The 21250-nt window shown below is 52.5% G+C and overlaps 1 protein-coding gene across 1 annotated transcript in view; it reads left to right on the top strand.

The window, feature by feature from the left end:
- Window positions 1-12151: 12151 nt before the first annotated feature.
- CLPB (ClpB family mitochondrial disaggregase) overlaps window positions 12152-21250 on the top strand; it is a 143761-nt gene continuing 134662 nt past the window's right edge. The window contains exons 1-2 of the mRNA XM_056116115.1: window positions 12152-12608; window positions 15202-15253. Of these exons, the coding sequence (XP_055972090.1) occupies window positions 12224-12608; window positions 15202-15253 (437 nt within the window). The 5' untranslated portion in view covers window positions 12152-12223. The remainder of the gene's footprint in view (window positions 12609-15201; window positions 15254-21250) is intronic.

Raw genomic sequence — 21250 nt, 5'->3', positions numbered from 1 at the left:
GGGCTGGAGGGATAGTACAGTGGATAGGGCATCTGCCTTGCATGTGGTTGACCCAGGTTCAATCCCCGGCATCCCATATAATCCCCTGAACACTGCCAGGAGTAATTTCAGGGTGCAGAGTCAGGAGTAACCCCTGAGCATCACTAGGTGTGACCAAAACCCCCCAAAAAAGTTAAAAAAGAGAAAGAAAAGTTTCCACAGCGTGTTGAGAAGTCATTCCAACTGCCTTCCCTCTCGGGTCTTGAGACCCAGCAGTCCAATGGTATAGAAAGAAGAAATTGTGTGGGAGCCTCTGCAGAACCCCAATTTGAGAATCAGTGTAGCTTATCAGGAGTTTGAGTTTGGAGTCTGATAATCTTCTTCTAATGATTACCCTCTTTTGAAAAACAAATCGTAACAGCTCCTGGATTTGGTAGGGATTGAGAGGGCCTCTCCGTGATGGAACCTTGTTAGCTAAGCTCATAAATTCTCTCACCAGGACACCAGAAACAGACTCCTGAAGCACAGGGTCACTTTAGAACACCTCACATCTTGCAAATACCATATGGTCAGGAAATAATACCCTCCCCAGGAAACACTCTCCAGAGATATGCAAGACATTGCCTTGTACACCACTGTAGATTTACATCTCTGTTACTAGGTAGTATCTAACTATCTGGAGGAAAAGCCTTGTCCGTGCCAAACATTTGTCTTTACTGTTTGTTTGGGTAACAGCCTGCTTTGTTTCCCTCCGCCCTATCTTTTCATCTCTATCCTTAGATGATCTCAGGCCCTCTGCTCTTAGGTGGAATCAAGTTTCATTTCCTCATTCTCTTGTCTCATATGATTTTATTATTTCTCTGCTTATACTCATTTCTCTGACCTATCAAAGTAAAGATCAAAAAAAGAAAAAGAAAAATTCACTGATAAAAATGCAAATAGATTCCTGCTTGAAATAGAATATTAAGGAGCTGTCCATTACAGCAGAGGCTAAAGTCAGGGGTCAGCTAAGGTGAGTGACACGGGGCGCACCTCAGACTTTGTCACTCAGCCCCTTGGTATTGCACATCAAACCTACCACACTGAAGGCGGTGGTCCAACTCACTGCATTCTGGAGTTGCTGCGGCAGGAGAAGGGGGGTCCCTAAAAGGAGTAGGTCTCCTGGGTCTCCTGCAGGTCCTCTGACTTCGTGTGTGTGTGTGTGTGTGTGTGTGTTGTGTGTGTGTGTATGTCACACGCAGCAATGCTCAGGGGTTACTCCTGACTCATGCACTCAGGAATTACTCCTGGTGGTGCTTGGGGTGACCATATGGGATGCTGGGAATCGAAGCCGGGTTGGCCGCGTGCAAGGCGTGCAATACTCTACCTGCTGTGCTATAGCTCTAGTCCCAGGTTCTCTGACTTCTGTCTGTCTCACCAAGCATTGTGGGTGACGTGGATGAAGTGAGGAGCGAGGGAGGAAATAGCCCCAAGAGGGGCGGGTGGGGAGGGCACTGCCTTCCTATCAGGTCCATCTGTGTTACCGGGAAGGAGCCTGTCAGGGCTCAGCCACAAGCATCACCTGTTGCGGATGCCAATGTCCCACCAGCCCCACTGGGCAGCTATCAAGTTGCACCCGAGGTCCACTGGGTCATCAGGACACAGGGAGCTGGTCCCCACCACCTGTGTTCTCAGGGAGCTGTGGCCTCAGGATGGAACGAGGCATCGAGAGTCAGCCCAGGCCTCCCCGCAGCCTCCTGCCGGCTGCCAGATCCCTCAGCGACCCGCGCAGAAGAGAATTTTAGCAAGATAAACAGCAAAATAACATGTCTTTATTTAGAAAATAGGAGGGGAGAGAAAGAGGGGGAAACGTGTAAGAGGGAATGCGGGCTGCTCCAGAAGGGTCACAGCTGAGAATCCTCAACCCGTGCTCAACTGGGGGAGGAACCCAGTCAGGAATGCACCCTGCTTAGTTCCACAGGGCTAGCGGGATAGGGTCTTCCTGAACTGCCCCCACGTGGGGCTTTCTATGTGGGTAAGAGTCTGTTGCTAGGGTTTTTTCCTTATGAGGTACTTTTCTTCCTTATTTGTTTTTTTGTTTTGTTTTGGTTTGGTTTGGTTTGGGGGGGGGGGGGGGGTTTAGGGTCACACTTTGTAATGCTCAAGGCTGAGCTCAAGGCTCTGCACTCAGAGATCACTCCTGGCTGTAGTTAGGGGATGACCAAGGATGCCAGGGACTGAAACCAGGTCAGCCCGGTGTAAGGCAAGTGCCCTACCCACCTCATTATCATTCCACCTCTCCTTCCATTGCCTTTTATGCTTCGGTTAGGCCTGTCCTCCTAGGAGGTCCAACCTTTGTTTCTGCATCTCAGTGGGTTTCCAGCCTTCCTGTTTGGCAGCTGCTCTGGACAGGATACAAACTGACTTCTTTAATCCACAATTTGGCTTGTTACTTCCTGAGATAAAAACTCACAGTGGGTAAGGCACTCCACATTTCCACATTTACCGACACCCCCCCCCCCCCCCCCCCCCCCGCCCAACCACCACTTCAAATGTGGTTTGTTTTTCTGATTTTCAAAACCGAAGAGCTTCTCACTACCCACAGCAGCACCATCAAAGCAACCAGTCACCAAAAGACTGCATCACCAACCCTGTGATACATTTTGAAACTCAGAATTTAAAATGTAATCCTGGGGCTGGAGAGATAGTAGAGCAGGGAGGAGTTTGCCTTGCAGGTGGCTGACCAAGGTTTGATCCCCAGCATCCCTTAGGGTCCCCTGAGCACCAGGGATGATCCCCTGAGTGCAGAGCCAGGAGTGAGCACTGGGTAGCACTGAGCACTACCTGGGTATGAACCCAAAACAAAACCCCTAAAACCCTTTTGTTATTAGTGGCTGGGGGAGAGGAGGTGTCATACCTGTTGGGACCCAGCTGTGCTCAGGGCTGATGTAGGTCAGAGAGAAAACCTAAGGCTATGAGATGCCAGGCTTGTGCTCTGCCACCTGCCACCTGAGTCATATCCCTGGGCCCTCATCAAGGATACTCTTAAGTAAAATTGGTTTGGCTGTGAGGATGTGCAATGAGCAATATGACGACTTCCACTGCAATTTGGAGCTCCTGTTTGGAGCGCGGCATCAAAGTGTTACATATTCTTTTTTCACAAGTTAAGAAAAAAAATTAACTTTATTTGAACACCATGACTTACAAAGTTGGTTACAGTCGAGTTGTTTCAGCATTCAATATTCTATCACCAGTCCCACCATCATTGTGCCCTTCCTTCTGCCAGTGTGCCAGCCTGCCCCCTTACCTTTTATTAATTAATTCACTTTATGTTGTTTATTACAACATATATCTCGTAATGTTGTTGCTATGGTCGTGCCTGAGGATTTCCTGGGCTGTTAGATGCGAGCTGGGCCTTCTGTGTCATTGTTTGCACTCATTGAGCTCAGCGGGCTTCTACTCAGTTTCTTCATCTAATTTTCTTGTTCCTCCTGGGCTGTGGCTCTGTAAAGTTTGGAGGTGTTATGTGATCCCTCATGTGGCTGCATGCCTCAGGGGCTTTGGAGCTGGGACAATCAGCTGCAAGGGTCTCTCAGCCTCTCTGAGATCAGTCCTGAAGCTGGGCCATTTCTCTGGCAACAGCAGAAGCCAGATGTGGATGGGATAACTTGGGCCTTTGGCAGGGTGGGGACTCGGTTTGCCCCCATACCGCCTAAGGTCCAGAGATCGGGGGTGGCTGAGCCTTCCTGGAATAATTCAGCTGCTGGAGTCTCTCCTTTTCACAAGTTTAAAAAAAAAAAGAATTTTCACAGCGCTCTCCAGTCCCTTGTGGTCACCAACTCTCCAAGTATCCCACTGCCCACCAGTTACTCTACTGCCTTTAATCTAACAATTCTGTATTATCTTATTTCTGAAAATTCTGATTTTAGTAACGTTAAACAGCATTGCCTTAAAAGTCCACAAGATGTCAGTGTTTCTAGCAGAGGAAAAAAATATTTCAGATAGGGCTGGATTGATAGTAAAGCCGGTAGTGTTTTCCTTGTACATGTCTGACAGGAGTTTGACCCCCGGCATCCCAGATGGTCCCCAAGCACCAATAGGAGTGATTCCTGAGTGTAGAGCCAGAAGTAACCCTTGAGCATCACCAGATGTGTCCCCCAAACAAAACAAAAAAACTCAGGCTCAGTGGCTTAGAATCAGCTTCTTAAAATGTGAAAAGTTTTTTAAGTATTTATTTTAAAATAAATTTATTTATGATTTATTGTCAATAAATGTCTGACTCATATAGATATTTTGTATACCTGTATACTCAGGGTCACACAAAGTTCCTTGGGCATGGGGCCAAAAAGCAAGTTCAATGGGTTGGAACACACGCTTTGCATACAGGACGCTCTGGTTTGATCCTTGGTCATGCGTGGTCCCCCAAAAATAGGGCCTAAAGTATCCCCTAGCACTGCCAAGTGGGATCTCAAAATAAAGTAAAATAAAAAATTAAACAAAAAAAGCATTTCTTGGTGAGCAGGAGAGATAGTACAGTGGGTAAGGTGCTTGCCTTGTATGTGTGTAGGTTCAGATTCCAGCACCTTCTATGGTCCACCGCTGCGCGTGGCCAAAAATAAAACAAAATAATGATAATAATAATACAAAGAACCAAAGTTATTTCTTGGGAAGAAAGGGGTCATGCGTGGAAAACGTTTAGGAGTTGAAGCTTTTCTTTAGACTGTCCCTAGACAAACTAAACCCAGAAGGTTAAACAGTGGGTTTGTCCAAACAGTGGGCGAGACTGTCCACATAGCCCCACACCATCACAGGCATGCAGTGAGATCCTGGAGGCTCTGCAGTCTGGGAAACCCTTCTGTGTGACTCCGCAGCACCACAGGCAAATTCCGGCCAAAGCCTAAAGAGGTGTAAACCCCAATCAGCTCCACAACTAAATTCGGAAGTGCATCCTGGCAAGCGCAATGCGTGAGCACCACAATCACCCCCGGGGGCGCCGTAAGCAGGCGCAGCCTCAATAGAGTACTATGGCCAGATAGGACTGCCTGGGCAGCACCTCCTTAGAATGTGCACCCCACAGCTTGCTGATATGTGACTCACTGCGACAACAACACAGGCTTTTTTTGTCCTCATCATTATTTTGAGATCCATCCATGTTCAGTGTCAGTTAGTAGTTCATTGCTTCTGTGGGGGGAGGGTGGACCACGCCTGGCAGTGCTCTGGGCTACCCCTCATTCTGTGTTATGGGTCACTCCTCCAGATCTAGTACCAGGGATTAAACTGGGGGTGGCTGCATGCATGGCAAGTGCATTAACCTCTGTATCATCTCCCTGGCCCAGCCCAGTAAACTGTGTCTTAGCACCGAGCGTGCTCCATTGTATGGTTCTATTCTTTTTCACATGTTATGTTATTTTTAGTTTGTAATTATTAGAATAAAACTTTCATGAGCAAGTTTTTGTATGGACAGTTATCTCTATTTCTCTTGGGTAAAAACGCTTAGAAGTGAAATGACTGGATCATTGGTAGGTATGTTCAACTTTCGAGAAATTTCCAGAGGCACTGGAGAGAGAGAGCTCAGTGGTAATGATGTAGGCAGGTAAACAGGGAAAGGCTCTCAGCAATAAAACTTAGGTCAACAGAACTTTTGGGAGGAAAATCCTATGACTGATCGACCCTGTGGATAAAGAAAACAGACCTGATAAGATCTTCAGCCAACCCTGAGGAGGTTGGACTCCTCCCCAGGAAGTTCCTCAAACCCTTGGACCTCTCCCTTAAAGGTAAAAGGTAAAGGCCCTCCCGTTGATCGTCGATTTGCTCGAGCGGGCCCAGTAACGTCTCCATTGGAGACTTTGTTGTTACTGTGTCTGGCATACCGAATACTCTCGGTAGCTTGCCGGGCTCTCCGAGAGGGGCGGAGGAATCGAACTCGGGTCGGCCATGTTGGCCGCTTGTAAGGCGAACGCCCTACCCGCTGTGCTATCGCTCCGGACCTCTCCCTTAATCTGATTAAAATGTGATTCAGCACCGAGAAGACTCCAGAACTTCTGGATCAAGACAACCCGGGAAGAGCCTATAAAAGACACTTTGAACATAGGGCGGGGTAGGGCGTTTGCAGAGCCAGGAGTAACCCCTGCGCATCTCCAGGTGTGACCCAAAAGGTAAAAAAAAAAAAAAAAAAAGAAAAAAAGACACCTTGAACAAAGGAAGGGCATGTATATGCTGCCTGAGTCTGTGTGTTGTTTCTGCCCACGTGGCCAAGCACATGTGGTGCCTGAGCACATGTGCTGAGCCCTCATCTCTGCACTTTTCTCTACACTTGGAGAAGCGCGTTCTCTCTTGAGCGCAATATTCTCTCTCTTTCCCTCCCTCCCCCCCCCCAAAAAAAACCCTTCAAATAAAATCTATTTGTCTACTCCTGAAATTCCTTTTTGCCAGGACCCAAAAAGGACCGGCAAAAAGGATCGGAAGAAAGTGAATGTCTTTCTTCTCCCCATTTCACATAAATCATCCGTGGGGTCCACCGACATCAGTAAGAGCACATATTTTGCATAATCTCTCAAGCACCACTAGGAACAACCCCCAGTTATTGAGTTGGGAGTAGCCCCTGAGCACAGCTGAAATGGCCCAAACAAACAAGTAAAGAATCTCCAAAAGCTACTTTCTAAAGTGAATACACCATTTTTCATACCAACCAGCAATTATATATTATATGGCGGACTCTGCGCCAGGCTGTGGGGTGGGTGAGAGCCCAAGGGACCCAGCCCCAGAAGCCGACCTCCACTACCCAAGCACTGCCACGCTCCAGGCCACTTTCTGCGAAGTGGCCGTGTGACACATTATAAGACACTTCCTACCCATTTTCCACAATTACTACACCATATCTGATGGGGTTCAGACAGTAGGCAACATATTGTAAGGGCCGCCCAAGATAATAGTCATTAAAGAGCTAAGTGATAGGAAAGAGTTAACCAGAAAACTGTAAAAGCTGTGAAAGCTAGAGTTGCAAAAGCTGGCTTCGAAAGAGTTATAATGTAGCTCCCACTTATACCCTGCTATGATCTTGTGGTTGGACCAGATATGGGGACATGGGCTCAGATGTTCCGAAGAAGTTAATCTTGTGCAAGTGTCGTGCTGTTCTTGGTAAAGCTGCAGATTGCTGTACTGTAAGATTCCTTTGTTTATTCTTGGTTATAAAAACCCACTGTACTTTGGTTCGGGGCTCTCTGCCTCTGTCCTGTTTTCGGGACGTGTAGTGAGCCCCAGCATGCTTGGACAATAAACCCTGTGTGTGTTGCATAAGAAAGTCTCTTGGAGTCTTCCTTCACGGGCGGCAAGCATCTCGACCCTAACAAAATTATAGAGAAAAATACATAAATATATGCCTCTTGGAGAGCCCAGCGGGCTGGAGCGATAGCACAGCGGGTAGGGCGTTTGTCTTGCACGCAGCCAACATGGCCGACCCGAGTTCGATTCCTCCGCCCCTCTCGGAGAGCCCGGCAAGCTACCGAGAGTATCTCGCCCGCACGGCAAAGCCTGGCAACTTCCCCGTGATGTATTCGATATGCCAGACACAGTAACAAGTCTCATGATGGAGACGTTACTGGGCCTGCTCGAGAAAATCGATGAACAACGGGAGGACAGTGGAGAGTCCGGCAAGCTACCAAGAGTATCCCTCCCGCACGGGCAGAGCCTGGCAAGCTCCCTGTGGCTTATTCGATATGCCAAATACAGTAACAACAATAGGTCTCATTCCCCTGACCCTGAAAGAGCCTTCAATCGCTAAGAAAAGACAAGTAAAAAGAGGCTGCTAAAATCTCAGAGCTGGGAGGAATAGAGACATTACTGGGGCCTGCTCGAGAGTAATTCGATGACCAATGGGATGACAGTAATACAGTGATATGGTGATATCTATCTATCTATCTGTATATCTATATCTATATAATCTGTATCACTTAATCACTTAATCACTTAACTTCCCGTTAGTCGTCGATTTGCTCAAGCGGGTGCCAGTAACGTCTCCATTTGTCCCTGTCGCGTGCTAGTGTAACCCAATGGCATCTGTTCGCTCTGGAAACATGAAGAGCCTCAAACTGATCGTTCATGATCTTGATGAAGAAGTCTGACCATCTGGTAGGTGGGTGGCCACGCGGTCTTTTGACATCCCGTGGAATCCAGTCGGTAACAGCTCTAGTCCAGCGGTCGTCTCCAAATCTCATTACGAGACCAGCCCATCTGATTTTTGACACCTTGACAAATGAGACAGCGTCCCTGATTCTTGATCGTTGATGGATGTCGGAACTCCGGATTCTTTCTCTCATTTGAGTGAAACGTGATATTCCAAGCATAGCTCTTTCAGTTCCTCTTTGGGAGACCTGAATAGCGTTCTCATCCTGTTTGCGTAGGACCCGGGTCTCTGAGGCATATGTTAATGCAGGAAGAACAGTGGAATCAAAGAGATGTGCCCGGAGCCGGAGGTTCTTCGTCCTCTTAGCTATTTCTTCAACGTTCTTGAAGGCGTTCCAAGCCTATAATCTGTATATGTGCATAAATATGTCTATCTTCCCAAAAAATTTTTGAGGAGGGTGGGAGGTGGGCCACACCCATGGTGTTCAGGGCTTGCTCCTGGTTTTGTGCTAAGGGATCACTCCTGGAGAAATCGAGGGACCACGTGCAGTGTGGAGGATTGTACCTGAGTTGGCCATGTCAAAGGCAAGTGTGCTTCCTGCTCTATTATTGCTCTAGCCCCAGTCTTTGAAATTTTAGACACCCTAGTAAGTGTTCAATTATATCTCATTGTGTTTTCACTTTCTTTTCTTTTTGAAGGGGCAGTTTGAGGGAAGCACTCAGAGGTGCCTTGGGGACTTATCCTGACCTCCACAACAACAGAAAAAATATTCATACGGGATGAAGGATGGCTCACCAGCCAGTGTGCCTCCCTTGCAAGTGTGGGGCTGAGTGTTTGATCCCCAGGTCTGCCCATATGCATGGATCATGGTTTCCATTGAGGCCAGGCATGTGAGCATCAAAACAGGTGGACAGCCTCCTGACAGCACAGAGGCCAAGTGTGTGCCACGCCCTTGGGCCCTAATGCAATAACCACAAAGGGGGAGCATTCAATCACTTATTCTCTGAGTTCTGAGCGCCTTATCTTATGAAGAGAAAGGAAATGCTTAGAAAAGTCCCTGGAATAGCCACATTTGGATTGAGATTTAAGTAAATATAGAAGCAAGAGCGCATGCAGGCAGCGAAAGGGCAGGAGGGTGCCGATGTTCATGGAGAAGACAGACTCTCTGAGTCAGGAGACCTGAACTTTATTGGCAAATCATTTCACCTTTGAAACCAAATTTTTTTCCTGGAGACAGGAATAACGGTGTTTTGCCCAGCTTTCCTCATGCAGCTGTTCTGAGGATGAGAAGAAATAAGCCAAAAGCTCCTTGAAAATAACTCAAGTGGGAACCCAGGTATGCAGGCCTTGTGGCTGAGATCTCCAAGCCTGCTCGGATCAGGACTGGGCCTCCTCCACCCAGGTCCCCAGTGTTCTGGTAGCTTGGCAGTCACACCTACAATCTGCCCCCCTCGACGTCCCCCACCATGCTGTATCAATGGCCAAGATCCAGAGGCTATAAAATAAAGCTCCTGGAAGAGAGCGATGCAGTTTTTCCTGGAGCTCGAGACCACATTCAGGGCTGTGGGACCCCTTATACTCTAGCTCAGTGATGCAACTAAAGTATCACACATTTGTTTAGTTTTAACATACTTGCTTGTATTCTCTTATATACGGGCCTAATGGCTCCAGAATGAAATACAACAACCTTCACACACTTCCCTCTTATTGTGGTGGGAAGATACTCGCTGGTGGGGTGGGTGTTTGAATATTATCTGTAATGAACTATTGTGAAAAACTATTTTTTAAAAAATACAAACAAAAATGATTTCTTTACATGCCAAACACAGTAACAACAAGTCTCATGATGGAGATGTTACTGAGCCTGCTCGAGCAAATTGATGAACAAAGGGAGGACAGTGCTACAGTGTTACAGTTACAAATAATACAGAGAATTTCTCCCCTTACTGTGATAGAAGTTAACAGCCTTCACTTTCTTTTTCTTTCTTTTTTTTTTTTGCTTTTTGGGTCACACCCAGCAATGCTCAGGGGTCACTCCTGGCTCTGCACTCAGGAATGACTCCTGGCGGTGCTTGGGGGACCATATGGGATGCCGGGGATCGAACCCAGGTCGGTCGCGTTCAAGGCAAACGCCCTCCCCGCTGTGCTATCGCTCCGGCCCCAACAGCCTTCACTTTCAAATGAGGTTTGAATTTTGAGATTAGTTTATGAAAACAAAATGTATAAAAATCACACAAAAAAAGAACTCAAGTGAAAAAGCAAGACGAGTGGTCAGTTTTCAAATCAAAATGAAATCTGTGTAAGATAATAAATGCAATGAAAATACTTTCTATCATTACAGATATCTTTGGTTTTGTTTGCAGCTGAGGTAGGCTTGCATTTCGTGGCTGGCTGGTCTGACACCATACTCTCCCAGTCTCTTCGTCCTGCCCATGATGCCACAACCCAGTCCTAAAGGCGTACTGCCTGGCAGAAGGGGTTGGGGGGTTAGTTCACATTCCAAACTGGAGGGAGGGGGTGTGGAATTGGGGATCCATGCTCTACCCTCCACAAACCTTTGCCAGCCAGAGGCCATGACTCAGCACAGCCCCAGATTCTGCATCCTTGTTCCAAGTGGCGATGACGCCTTCCAGTTGTTCATGCCTGCCAGGGGCATGATGGGGCAGGTCAAGAACACCAACTCCAGAATGGGAGGCACTGCCCCACTCACGAGCCCAGCCAGGGACAGCAGAGGTCCCTCCTCCTCCTCTTCCTCAGTCTGAGATGACAGGCAGAACCCTCCACACCCACAGCAGATGGGCCAGAGGCAGAGTCGCAAAGTCAGTCCTGAGCTTGACACAGGCAGTACAGGTCCAGTGACTTACTTCACAGAAAAGAACTTCAGGAGGAGCTAAATGTTAAATCAAAATAGTTTTATTGAAAGAAATTTAGGGAATGTGTAAGTGGGTGGGGAGGAGATAGAGGAGGTGGGGGAAGAGAGAAAGAAAGGAGAGAGAGAGAGAGAGAGAGAGAGAGAGAGAGAGAGAGAGAGAGAGAGAGAGAGAGAGAGAGAGAGAGAACACAAGCTTGAAAAAGCAAGTCAGCCAGGAATGGCATTGTCACAGGAAAGCCTTGCACTGTTGATGGTCCTTTCAGAATCTCATCAGGACCTTTAAATTCTTCTGTAGCTTCTCCTTTTCTGAGGGGTCCAACCTTCTCTGGGTGAAGCCTCACAGTTCTATATCTGAGTAGTGTCTCTGTTTCTCTATAAAGAGCTAAGCTCAGAATTTGCATAACTAAAAGGCTTGATGAGCTCTTTATGACATTTGGTTATTTTAGGGCTGGGCAGGTGCTTCTTAAAGTTGATTTCCCAAAAGCTCTTTACCGGGTCCAGGAAGGGAAGGGAGGCAGGGGGGAAGGAAAGAAGAAGGGAAGAAGGGAGGGAAGCTGAGTCTCATGATTGGCCTTTGCTGAATATTCCTGCTTAATTTATAACAGTGAGAAACTACGATGGCTTTTTTTTTCTTTGTTTTTTGAAAAGGACATGGTGTGCTCGGGCTTGCACTCAAGTCTTTTATTTATTTATTTTCTTTTTGGGCCACAGCCAGCGATGCTCAGGGGTTTACTCCTGGCTCTGCACTCAGGAATTACTCCTGGCGGTGCTTGGGGGACCATATGGGATGCCGGGATGCCAGGGACTGAACTCCGGTCGGCCGCGGGCAAGGCAATCGCCCTCCCCGCTGTGCTATCGCTCTGGCCCTCACCCAAGCCTTATACAGGCAAGGCAGAGGCTCTACGGCTAAGCTACAATGCTGGCTCCCGCCGCGCTTCTAAATTAAGACTTCTGGGATTCGAATGATAAACTAATGGTCATGCCCCACCCGGTTACTTTCCTCCGTGCCACGCCTCCCGTTCCGAACTCCATTTCCCAGCATGCCCCGGGCCCCGGTAGGTCGGCCGCCTTTATGACTCGCGTTCCGCAGCCTTCTGGGAGATGTAGTTCCATTTCTCTCCCGCTCCCGGAAACGCCGAGGCCGTGGACTACCACTCCCGTGAGGCAATGCGTCACTCCGCCCCCTCCGCGGCGTCTTCGAACGCGCCGCGGCAGCCATGTTGGACGTGGCCAGCACCGGGGCCGGCACCAGGGGGTAATCAGCTGTCACGATGCTGGGCTCCCTGGTGTTGAAGAGAACAGCGCCGGCGTCCAGGCTCCTTCTCCAGCTGCTGAGATCGCCATCACTCCGGAGCCATGGAAGTGCCCCCGGCCGGCGTGTAGCCCCCGGGGACGGCGTGGAGGCGCCCTGGCCGAGGGCAGCCGTCGAGGGATGCCAGCGGACACCTGCCGCCTTGCACCCCGCGGGGGTCCGGGGCGGGCGCGCCGAGACCCGCTACCTCGCGGCCGCCGCACGGAGACACCGTCCGAGCCCCGAAGAAACACTCCCCGGTCGGGACGGCTGGAACGGGGTCCCCAGCAGAGCCGGGCTGGGCATGTGGGCCCTGGCCACTGCCCTCGTGGCTCACTGTTACAGCAAGAACCCGTCCAGCAAGGGTGATTATCGGGAGCGTCTGGGCGGGGGCATCGTCCTGACCTCGCGGCTCCGGGAGGGTGGGAGCAGAGCCCACGGCTGCACTGGGGAGCTCAGCCCTCCCAGTTGTCTCCCGAGGACAACTGGGAGTCCTCGTCTACCTGTCCAGTGGGAGCGTTTTGTGCCCTGACCCAGGGATCCAGTTCCTCTCCCGAGAGGCCTCCAGTAAACCTCAGCGTGTGTCAAAGTGTAACCAATCGCTAGCGAAAGTTGCCTCGTGGCTAGCAGATGGTCCAAGAAGGGAAGGGAAGAGCTGTTGGCAATGCCAGCTGGGCCACACCACTCACCCCCTTCCATGTGAAGAGTGGCTTTTCTTCACGGTCCCACGGTAGGGGCTTCTATGTGGACCCCTCTAGTTCAGGGGTCTGGGGCTGTGGGACTCCCCAGGTTTGACAGGCCCTGGTTTCAGATGTTGCCATGGGGGGCGGTGGCAGGAAAAAGAGAGATCTGTGGGTACCCAAAGCTGATGCACAGTGGCAGCTCCCCTGGGTGCCTGGAGCAGGCGGTGAGCCAGTCCTGACCAGCAGCCGTGTTGGTCCGAGATGATAGGAGGGTAGTGCTCACGGAGCCCGCAACTGCTGGAAGGGCTGCCCCAGAGGAGTATGGGATGGTTGGGGATGGGGGGGGTGGGGGGATGGGGGGTGTTGCTTTGTTGTTCATAAATTCATTCAACAGGTGGGCAGCTCTAAAGGAGAGGCCTGGACTATAAGTGGGCACCCTTGGGACCCTGTTTTGCTTTTATCTTGCGCTCCCGTTGTGATTCTCTGGTTCTCTCCTCTAGCTCCTTGATCAGGAGACAGAGATAGACTCTTAAGGGCACCTCCAATTCTATAACTTGCGACGTTTGGGGGTGACTCTGTGGATCTCCTGCCTGATCAGAAATCAGTTGCAGGTCAGGCCAGGGTCTTAGGCCGTCCTCCAGGGAGCGGCCTGACTGGGGGGATTGGGTGGGAGCTCCCGGATGGCTAGCCTGACTGGAGAGTCAGGGGCTGCTTTGGAGAGAAAGGGGATGAGCTACTGAGTGGGGCCCGGTTGTCAGGCAGATGGCTGGGCTTTTTGAAATTCCTGCAGAAGACAGCATGGAAGCCCGGAAGGTTCTGTGTAGGATCTGTCCCGGAGCCAATGCATTTAGATTGATTGGAGCAGGGGTTGCCCAGATTTTTGCCTTAAAGTTTCAGTCCGGGCTTTGTGGCGTGTACGCCCCCACCGAGGGTGCCAGAGTCTGTTTGCCTGAATAGGTAGTGCGTGGAACCAGCCCGGCTTCCATCCTCACTTCTCCTTCATGAGCTTGCTGAAGCTGCTCCTCTTTGCCCACGGAGGGGGCAGGGACACTGACCCCAGGATGATCCGCGTCCAGCTGGGGCCCGCCTAAGTGTGCATGACACAGGATGGACAGAAGCCCAGGACATGTGTGCAGATCAGTGATGAGGCGGGTTCCTGCTCAGCCCCCTGGCGCCCCCACTCCCTAACTAACCTCCTGGCCTGCCTGACTAACCTCCTGGCCTGACCTGCAATGATTTCTCATCCTTGCGGGACTGATGAGGAAACTGAGGCTCACAGTGTGGGTGGTACTTGGCTCTTGTACTGGAGCCTGACTTCCCGGAGACCAGCCTCACCTAGCTGTGGGCCAGTCTCTGACTGGACCCAGGGCTCCCGGTTACGAGTCTCTCGGCGTCCTGGAAGCAGGGCTGGGTAGGAGTCTTTCTGGTGCCCCACAATGGAGCTCAGTGCCTGGCAGCTCCACGGGTCCCCAGAGCTCCTAAATATTGCAGTTGTTGAAAAACTTGCCCTAGCCGTTTAGAATGTTCTTGCTTCTTGCCGTTTTCCTTTAAAGCCACAAGGTGGCGCCAACAGCCCACGGGTTCCCCCAGTCAGGCCCGGGTGAGGGCGGCTTCTGGAGGACCACGATTCCCAGTTCCCAGGACTTGCAGCCGTTTGCTTCACTGGGGTGTTTTCACGCATCATTTCAACTGGTGTCTTTTTTTGTTTGTTTTTTGGGCCACACCCAGGAGGCCACACCCGTTGGTTACTCCTGGCTCTGCATTTAGGAATCACTCATGGCAGTGCTCTGCCAACCCTGTAGGATGCTGGGGATTGAACCCAGGACCACCGTGTGCAAGACAAACACCCTCCCGGCTGAACTATCACTCAAGGCCCTCAGCACCCTATTTAGGCTGGCCAGGCCATGACTGTAGCGCCCACTTTCCAGGGAAGGCGGCGTGTGTTGGGCCCGGGTCCCCCAGACCCCTTTTCAAGCTCAGGGCACCCTCAGAGGGGCCTCTCCCCACTGCTCCTCCACATCCTTTCCCTCCCACTGGGCCTGGACTCGTGGCAGGGAGGTGAGGCAGGAAGATGACCTGGATGGCAGTAGAGACAGGCACTGCAGGGTAGCTGCTGTGGGTGCAGGCACAGGGATGGAGACCCGGAGGGGGAGCTCCTGGGCCCGGGCCAGCAGAGGACTGTGGGTTTGCCTGTCCCGACCTTGCGCCCCCATGCAGGCCATGCTCCTGAGGTGCTCCCAGATGGGACTCTGACCTTGCGCCTCTCTCTTCCCAGATGCAGCCCTGGTGGAAGCTGCTCGTGCCAACAACGTCCAGGAGGTGGAAAGGTGAGTTGTGGGCCCCCTCACCCCAGGCTCTGCTCCCTGAGCCCCTTCTTGTGGCAAGAATCGGGGCTCCCATCAGAGGTCGCCCCCTTCTCTCCTTCCTGTTTCCTGACCCCCGACAGACAGCGCGGTGCCCTCCACCCTGCAGGTTTCTGGGGACTTTTGCATTTGGTTCCCTGGAGCTGGCCCCATGCCCATGCTGAGCCTGTTTTGTGGGGCCTCCCAGGACAGGTGCAGGGGGTTGGAAGGAGCCCGGCCCCAGGGTGTCACAATATCCCTGAACCTTCCACCCCCCCTCAGCCCCCCGGGTCACTTCTGAGAGCTGGCTGATGGGTTTGTGACTGGTACTTGGGTGTGGCTGGCCTCCCCTGGGGGTGCAGCCTAGCTTGTGGGTCTGGGCTGTTGGTCAGGGACAGAGGGCTTATCCTCGGTCAACTGGGGACCCCACTGGGCCTCATCTTGGCCTTCTCAGTCTCTTGTGTAGATTCGGACCTCTAGGACACTCCCTCCCTCCCCTGCCACCGCAGCACTGTAAGTTTTGTAGGGGGTGGGTGGTGCTCCCAAGTGGTGCTCACGGTGCCCAGCCTGAGCCTCCTGGCAGTTGTCACCCATCAGGCAGATATTTCAGGGGATGGGCGGCTCAGGCCCTGGGGTGCTGAGGATCAGCCTAGGCACTCTGGGGGTGCATGGTGGTCTCCAGGGCTGTTCCATCTGGGGCTTGTGGGATGCGTGCCGCTGGGGACTGAACTTTGGTCAACTGCGTGCAGGTATCCCCCTAGCCACCGTGCTGTCTCTCGGACCGTGCATTCACATTTTAGACAGGAAGTGGGGTGTTGCTGGGGTTGACCCCACACGCTTCGTGCTCTCCCCCACCCCCACCCCTGCCCAGCCTCTGGGACGTGTGAGATGTTGAAAGGCAGCCACACAACCCCCCCCCCACCGTCAAGACTTACTGCTTTGATTCCCTTTCATTTTATCTGCAGCATTATTATTGATTCTCTAGGGTGCTTTTGAGTATTAATGTTCGAGGCGTAGTTTTTAATAAACCACTTTTGGAAGAATGGGCTGGGAGTTGTTTCACAGCCAAATAAATACGACGGAGCAATGGTTTAATAAACATGCGATGATGCATCTTAAACTCCGAGCGCGGATGTCGGCTTTCTGGTGTCAGAGCCATCCATAACCGCAGGCCGCATCTCTCCCTCCCCCACAGACGGATGCGCCTCGCTCTCCCTGCTGCCGCCCACCGCGGCAGGGGCTGGTGGCCCTGCAACCCCGAGTCTTGTCTGCCCGCGTCAGCAGGCAGTGTCTGGAAGCCAGGGAAGGCCGCATTTGCCCGTCCCCAGTGCGCCCCGAACGCTGCCCTTTGCGGCTCTCTGATGCAGTTCCGTTGCTTCCCCAGGAATACAGGAAGTGCTTGAATTTACGGGTTCTCCTCGGCCTTCGTTCTTGCTGCCATGGCTGGGGTCTGTGGCAGGTCTCAGACTCGAACCCCCATTTCTCCTGCTTCCTCTCCCCCTGTCCTGGTCACTCTCCCCTCTGCCCCTGTGAGGGGGTCACCCCCTCCCCCCCCTAACCTGCAGCACCTCCTGCAAGCAAAGAGCAGGGAGCAAGTGGAAGGGCAGGGGCGGGGGCGGCAGGAGAGGCGTGCTGACCCCGGGCCTGGAGGCCTGAGTGGGTGTTGCGGAAGTGGTATTTGTGGCAGGGTGATGGGGGGCTGTGACGGGACTAGGAGTGCTCACAGCAGGGGCATGAGGGTTGGGGGCCTGCAGAAGGCAGGGGCGAGCTGATTTCTGGAAGGCTGAAGGCCTGGAGTAGGGAGCCACCCCCAGCAGTTTCTGCATACCCCTGAAAGAGGGCGCTTGGGCTGGGCTCCAGTGAGCGGGAGACGGGGATCCCCAGACTCACGGAGACAGACGTGTCACCTAATAATACTTTGTTCTTGGGGACTGGAGCAATACTACAGCAGGAGGGTGCTCATCACCTTGCACGCGGCTGACCTGAGTACAATCCCAGGCACCCATACAATTCCCTTCCTCCACCCCCACCACCCCCAGCCCTGCCAGGAATGGTCCCTGAGCACAGAGTCAGGAGTCAGTCCTGAGCACCGCTGGGTGGGGGCTTACTCCCAATCAGTTCTTCCAGCAGCAGAGTTTGTCCCGGAGTGGGGGTGGGGATGCCCTTACCTGCAGTCAGGAAGGAAACAGGTCGGGGGAGGGGCTTGGCCCTGCGCAGATGCCCCTGTGTGGCTCCCCGCAGCCCCCCTCTCCCGCCTTTCAGACAGTGTTCCCGTGGGTCAGCGCACATGAGCAGTGTGGTCAGTGACGTCAGGGTTCAGAATGAAACTCAGACCTGGAGAGTGAGACCGTCCGGTCCCCTTCTTCCCCCAGTCTCGGCCTTGCCCCCTTCCAGAGCCAGCCAGCTGCGTGCTTCTAGAAGCCTGCGGTGCCTCTGTGGGCCGCCTGGACACGTGGCATCTGCCCTCCTGGTTCTGGGGCTCTGGCACTCCCTTGCCCAGCACAGCTGCAGCCCTTGGGGGAAGCCCACCCCCCGGTGTGGCGCCCCTCGTGTTCTTGGGTGCTTCCTTCTGGGAGGGTCTGGGAGGGGTGGGGGACAGCTTTGACTGGCAGGACAGGGGGCCAGCCCTGAGATTTGGGCCTCGGCCCCCCTGATGCCTCCAGGCCTCAGCCCTTGTGCTCACCTCGCAGTGCCCACTAGCGTCCTGTCCAGTGGCCGCCGACAGCTGTGAGTTTGCCGCTGCTTCGCACCGCATTGATTTAGTTTGAAGTTTGGCTTTGGGGCCACACCCGGCGGTGCTCAGGGCTTACTCCTGGCCCTGCTCTTGAATCACCCCTGGCGGGGCTTGGGGGACTATGTGGGGACCATGTGAAGGCAAGCGCCTAACTGCTGTACTCATGGTCCCTCCCACTGGCCAGTGTGCTGCATCCTGGGCAACCTTTCAGCACTCCCCGAGGGACCTGGCGGCCCTTCCTCTCCCCTCTCCCTCCTTCTCTCTCCAGGCGCCTTCATTCTCTTCTGGCTGGAATCTTCAGCTCTGCCATTTTGGGGATGGCAGCTGGCCCGCAGCCCCTCCCCCATCCATTTACTGCACGCTCAGGGGACCCCATTTCCGACCCCAGCCCAAACCTGGTCTTCAGACTCAGCAGCCCCTCACCCGGAACCTGGGTCACCGGGCAGACTCCAGCCCCATCTGTCCAGGCTGAGCTGTCCAGGGCGCTCATGGGCTGCAGGTGGGGGCTGTTCCCCTCCAGATCACCTTTCCTCCAGCACCAAGTGGGTGAAAGACTACACCCACCCCCCTTTCTTCCCTTCTCCCAAGATGCCCCTCCCGCGTGCTCATCCTGGCGTGACCGACCACTCAGGGGCTGAGGGCATCTGTCTCAGACTCCGAATTTGGAGGTCATGCTCCGCATTCATCTGTTCTTTTGATGGCAGTAGATGCGCTCCCATCCTGCGGTTGACCAGGAGTTGGTGGTGAGGGGGTGTGAGGTGGAGGGGAGGGCGGGTGGGTTCTGATCTGGCCTGATCACTGTCTTCCCTGGTGGCTTGGGGGTAACTGGGCAACTCGGTATAAGCAGGGCTCTGGGGCTGGGACTTGGGCTGCAGGAATCCAGAAAGGGCCCTAGCTAGCCTGGGAGACCAGAGAGAGAAAGCGCCCTACTGCATGTGAGGGACACAGCGCCCTACTGCATGTTCAGAGAGAAAACACCCTACTGCTTGTTGAGAAAGCGCCCTACTGCGTGTGAGGGAGAAAGCTCCCTACTGCGTGTGAGGGAGAAAGCTCCCTACTGCGTGTGAGGGAGAAAGCGCCCTACTGAGTGTTGAGAAAGTACTCTACTGCATGGTGTGGGACAAAGCACCCTACTGAATGGTGAGAGAGAAAGCACCCTACTGCGTGGTGAGGGAGAAAGCTCCCTATTGCGTGTGAAGGAGAAAGCGCCCTACTGAGTCATAAGAGAGAAAGCGCCACACTGCGTGTTGAGAAAGGACCCTACTGTGTGTGAGGGATAAAGTGCCCTACTGCGTGTTGAGAGAGAAAGCGCCCTACTGTGTGGTGAGCAGGGCGAGTGCACACCTGCCCCATGTTCCCACATCTTGGCCCAGCCCCAGAAGTCAGGCGATGGGTCTGAGCCTGTGTTGGAGGTCACTGCCTTGTGTCCGTCTGTGTCCTTCTGGCCTTGACAACATAGTGAGGACAGGGAGGGGTCCTCATCTGAGGGGCTGCCCTCTGCCCTTCCCGGGGACCACGAGTCACCAGTGAAGAACTAGCAAAACGTGACTCGGGCTCCCAACTTCTCTGAGCCCACACCGGAGAGCCAGGGAGAGTCCAGCCATGGCATGGGAAGGCTCTTATTTCCCAGGGTGTTACTCTCGCTGCGGCCGCCCCGCGTCTGAGTAGGTGTCCGCCAGGCCTGGGCACTGCTGCATGCACGGGCCACGCAGCCCCATCCTTGGGTCTGAGGGTCTAACTGGAAGTCAGATGACGTGACAGGTCTGGTCGTGTGCTGATCAGAGTAAAGGAAAACTTTCGTTTTCCAGCAAGCAGTGCAACACATATTCTTAAGCAAAACCTGCCGTTGGAAACCCTGTTTCAAGCCAGCCACAGAAATAAACTCAGAACAGATTCTAGAGGCCCATGTGGACGAGTGAAAACTGTAAAACTTAGAAGAAAGCAAAGGATTGTATTGTTGAGAGGGGGCTTCCAGATGGTGCTCAAGGGAACCCAGGGACCACTCCAAGCATTGCTAAACTAAATGGACAGGTGGTCCATGCTAGGGCCTGAGGATGGGGTGTGCCAGGGCCAGGCCTGGTGGTACCCGGGAGGCCATGTGGTGCTGTGGGTCTAATGGGGTTGGGGATCTAATGGGCTGGTAACCCCCAGACCGTCTCCTCAGCTCTAGGATTATGTCGCTATGACCTTGGCTTAGGCAGTTATGGCATGAGAAGCACAAGGAACTGGAAGGAAAAATATTATTTAGATGTCATCAAAATTAAAGTCTTGTGGGGGCTGGAGAGATATTGCAAGGGGTAAGGCTCTTGCCTTGCATTTGGCTGACCCAAGTTCAATCCCCGGCATCCCATATGGTCCCCTGAGCACTGCCAGGAATGATTCCTGGGTGCAGAGCCAGGAGTAACCTCTGAGCATTGCTGACTGTGGCTCAAAAAAAAAAAAAAATTAAAAGCTGTGTGTTTAAAGGATGACACCATCATGTCAAAGACTCTCAGATGGGAAAGAATTCTTGTACGTCTTGTGTGAAAAGACATTCATATAGGCTATAAAAAAAATACCTCAAAGCAGAGTGTGTGTGTGTGTGTGTGTGTGTGTGTGCATGTATGCAAGCACCCAGTTTTGCTCAGGGTTTACTCAGGGCTCACAGATCACTCTTGGTGGGGCTTGGGGCACCATTACTAGGTGTTGGGAATCCAACTAGGTTGGCTGCTTGCAAGCCAGGCACCCTGCCCCCTGTACTATTGCTCCAGCCCCTGTGTAAGCAACACTGTAGCATTGTAGCACTGTTGTCCCATTGTTTATCAATTTGCTCCAGCGGGCACCAATAACGTCTTCATTTGTCCCCGTCGCGTGCTAGTATAGCCCAATGGCATCTGCTTGCTCCAGGAACACGAAGTAAGACTTGTTGTCACTGTTTTTTGCATATAGAATACACCATGAGTAGCTTGCCGGGCTCTCTGAGAGGGACAGAGGAATCAAACCCGGGTCAGCTGCGTACAAGACAAATGCCCTACCCGCTGTGCTATCTTATAAAGATAGTCTTGGTCAAAGGATCCAAAATGACATTTTATTTTTCAAAGATATTCACATGGCCAATTTTTACCTGCCTAGGTGCTCCGCAGTGTGTGTTGTTAGGAAGAGACTGACCCAGCCCCCAAGGAGGTGCCCTTTGCACCTGTTAGATGATTGTGATCAGAGGGATAATCGAGGAAGCTGGTGGAGATGTGAAATGGAGTGACTGGCTGGAA

The sequence above is a fragment of the Sorex fumeus genome, unplaced genomic scaffold (genome assembly GCF_029834395.1).
Source record: "Sorex fumeus unplaced genomic scaffold, SorFum_2.1 ptg000030l, whole genome shotgun sequence".
In the NCBI taxonomy this organism is placed as follows: Eukaryota; Metazoa; Chordata; class Mammalia; order Eulipotyphla; family Soricidae; genus Sorex; species Sorex fumeus.
The sequence above is the reverse complement of the archived record's forward strand: the minus strand, read 5'-3'. Positions and strand labels throughout refer to the sequence as shown.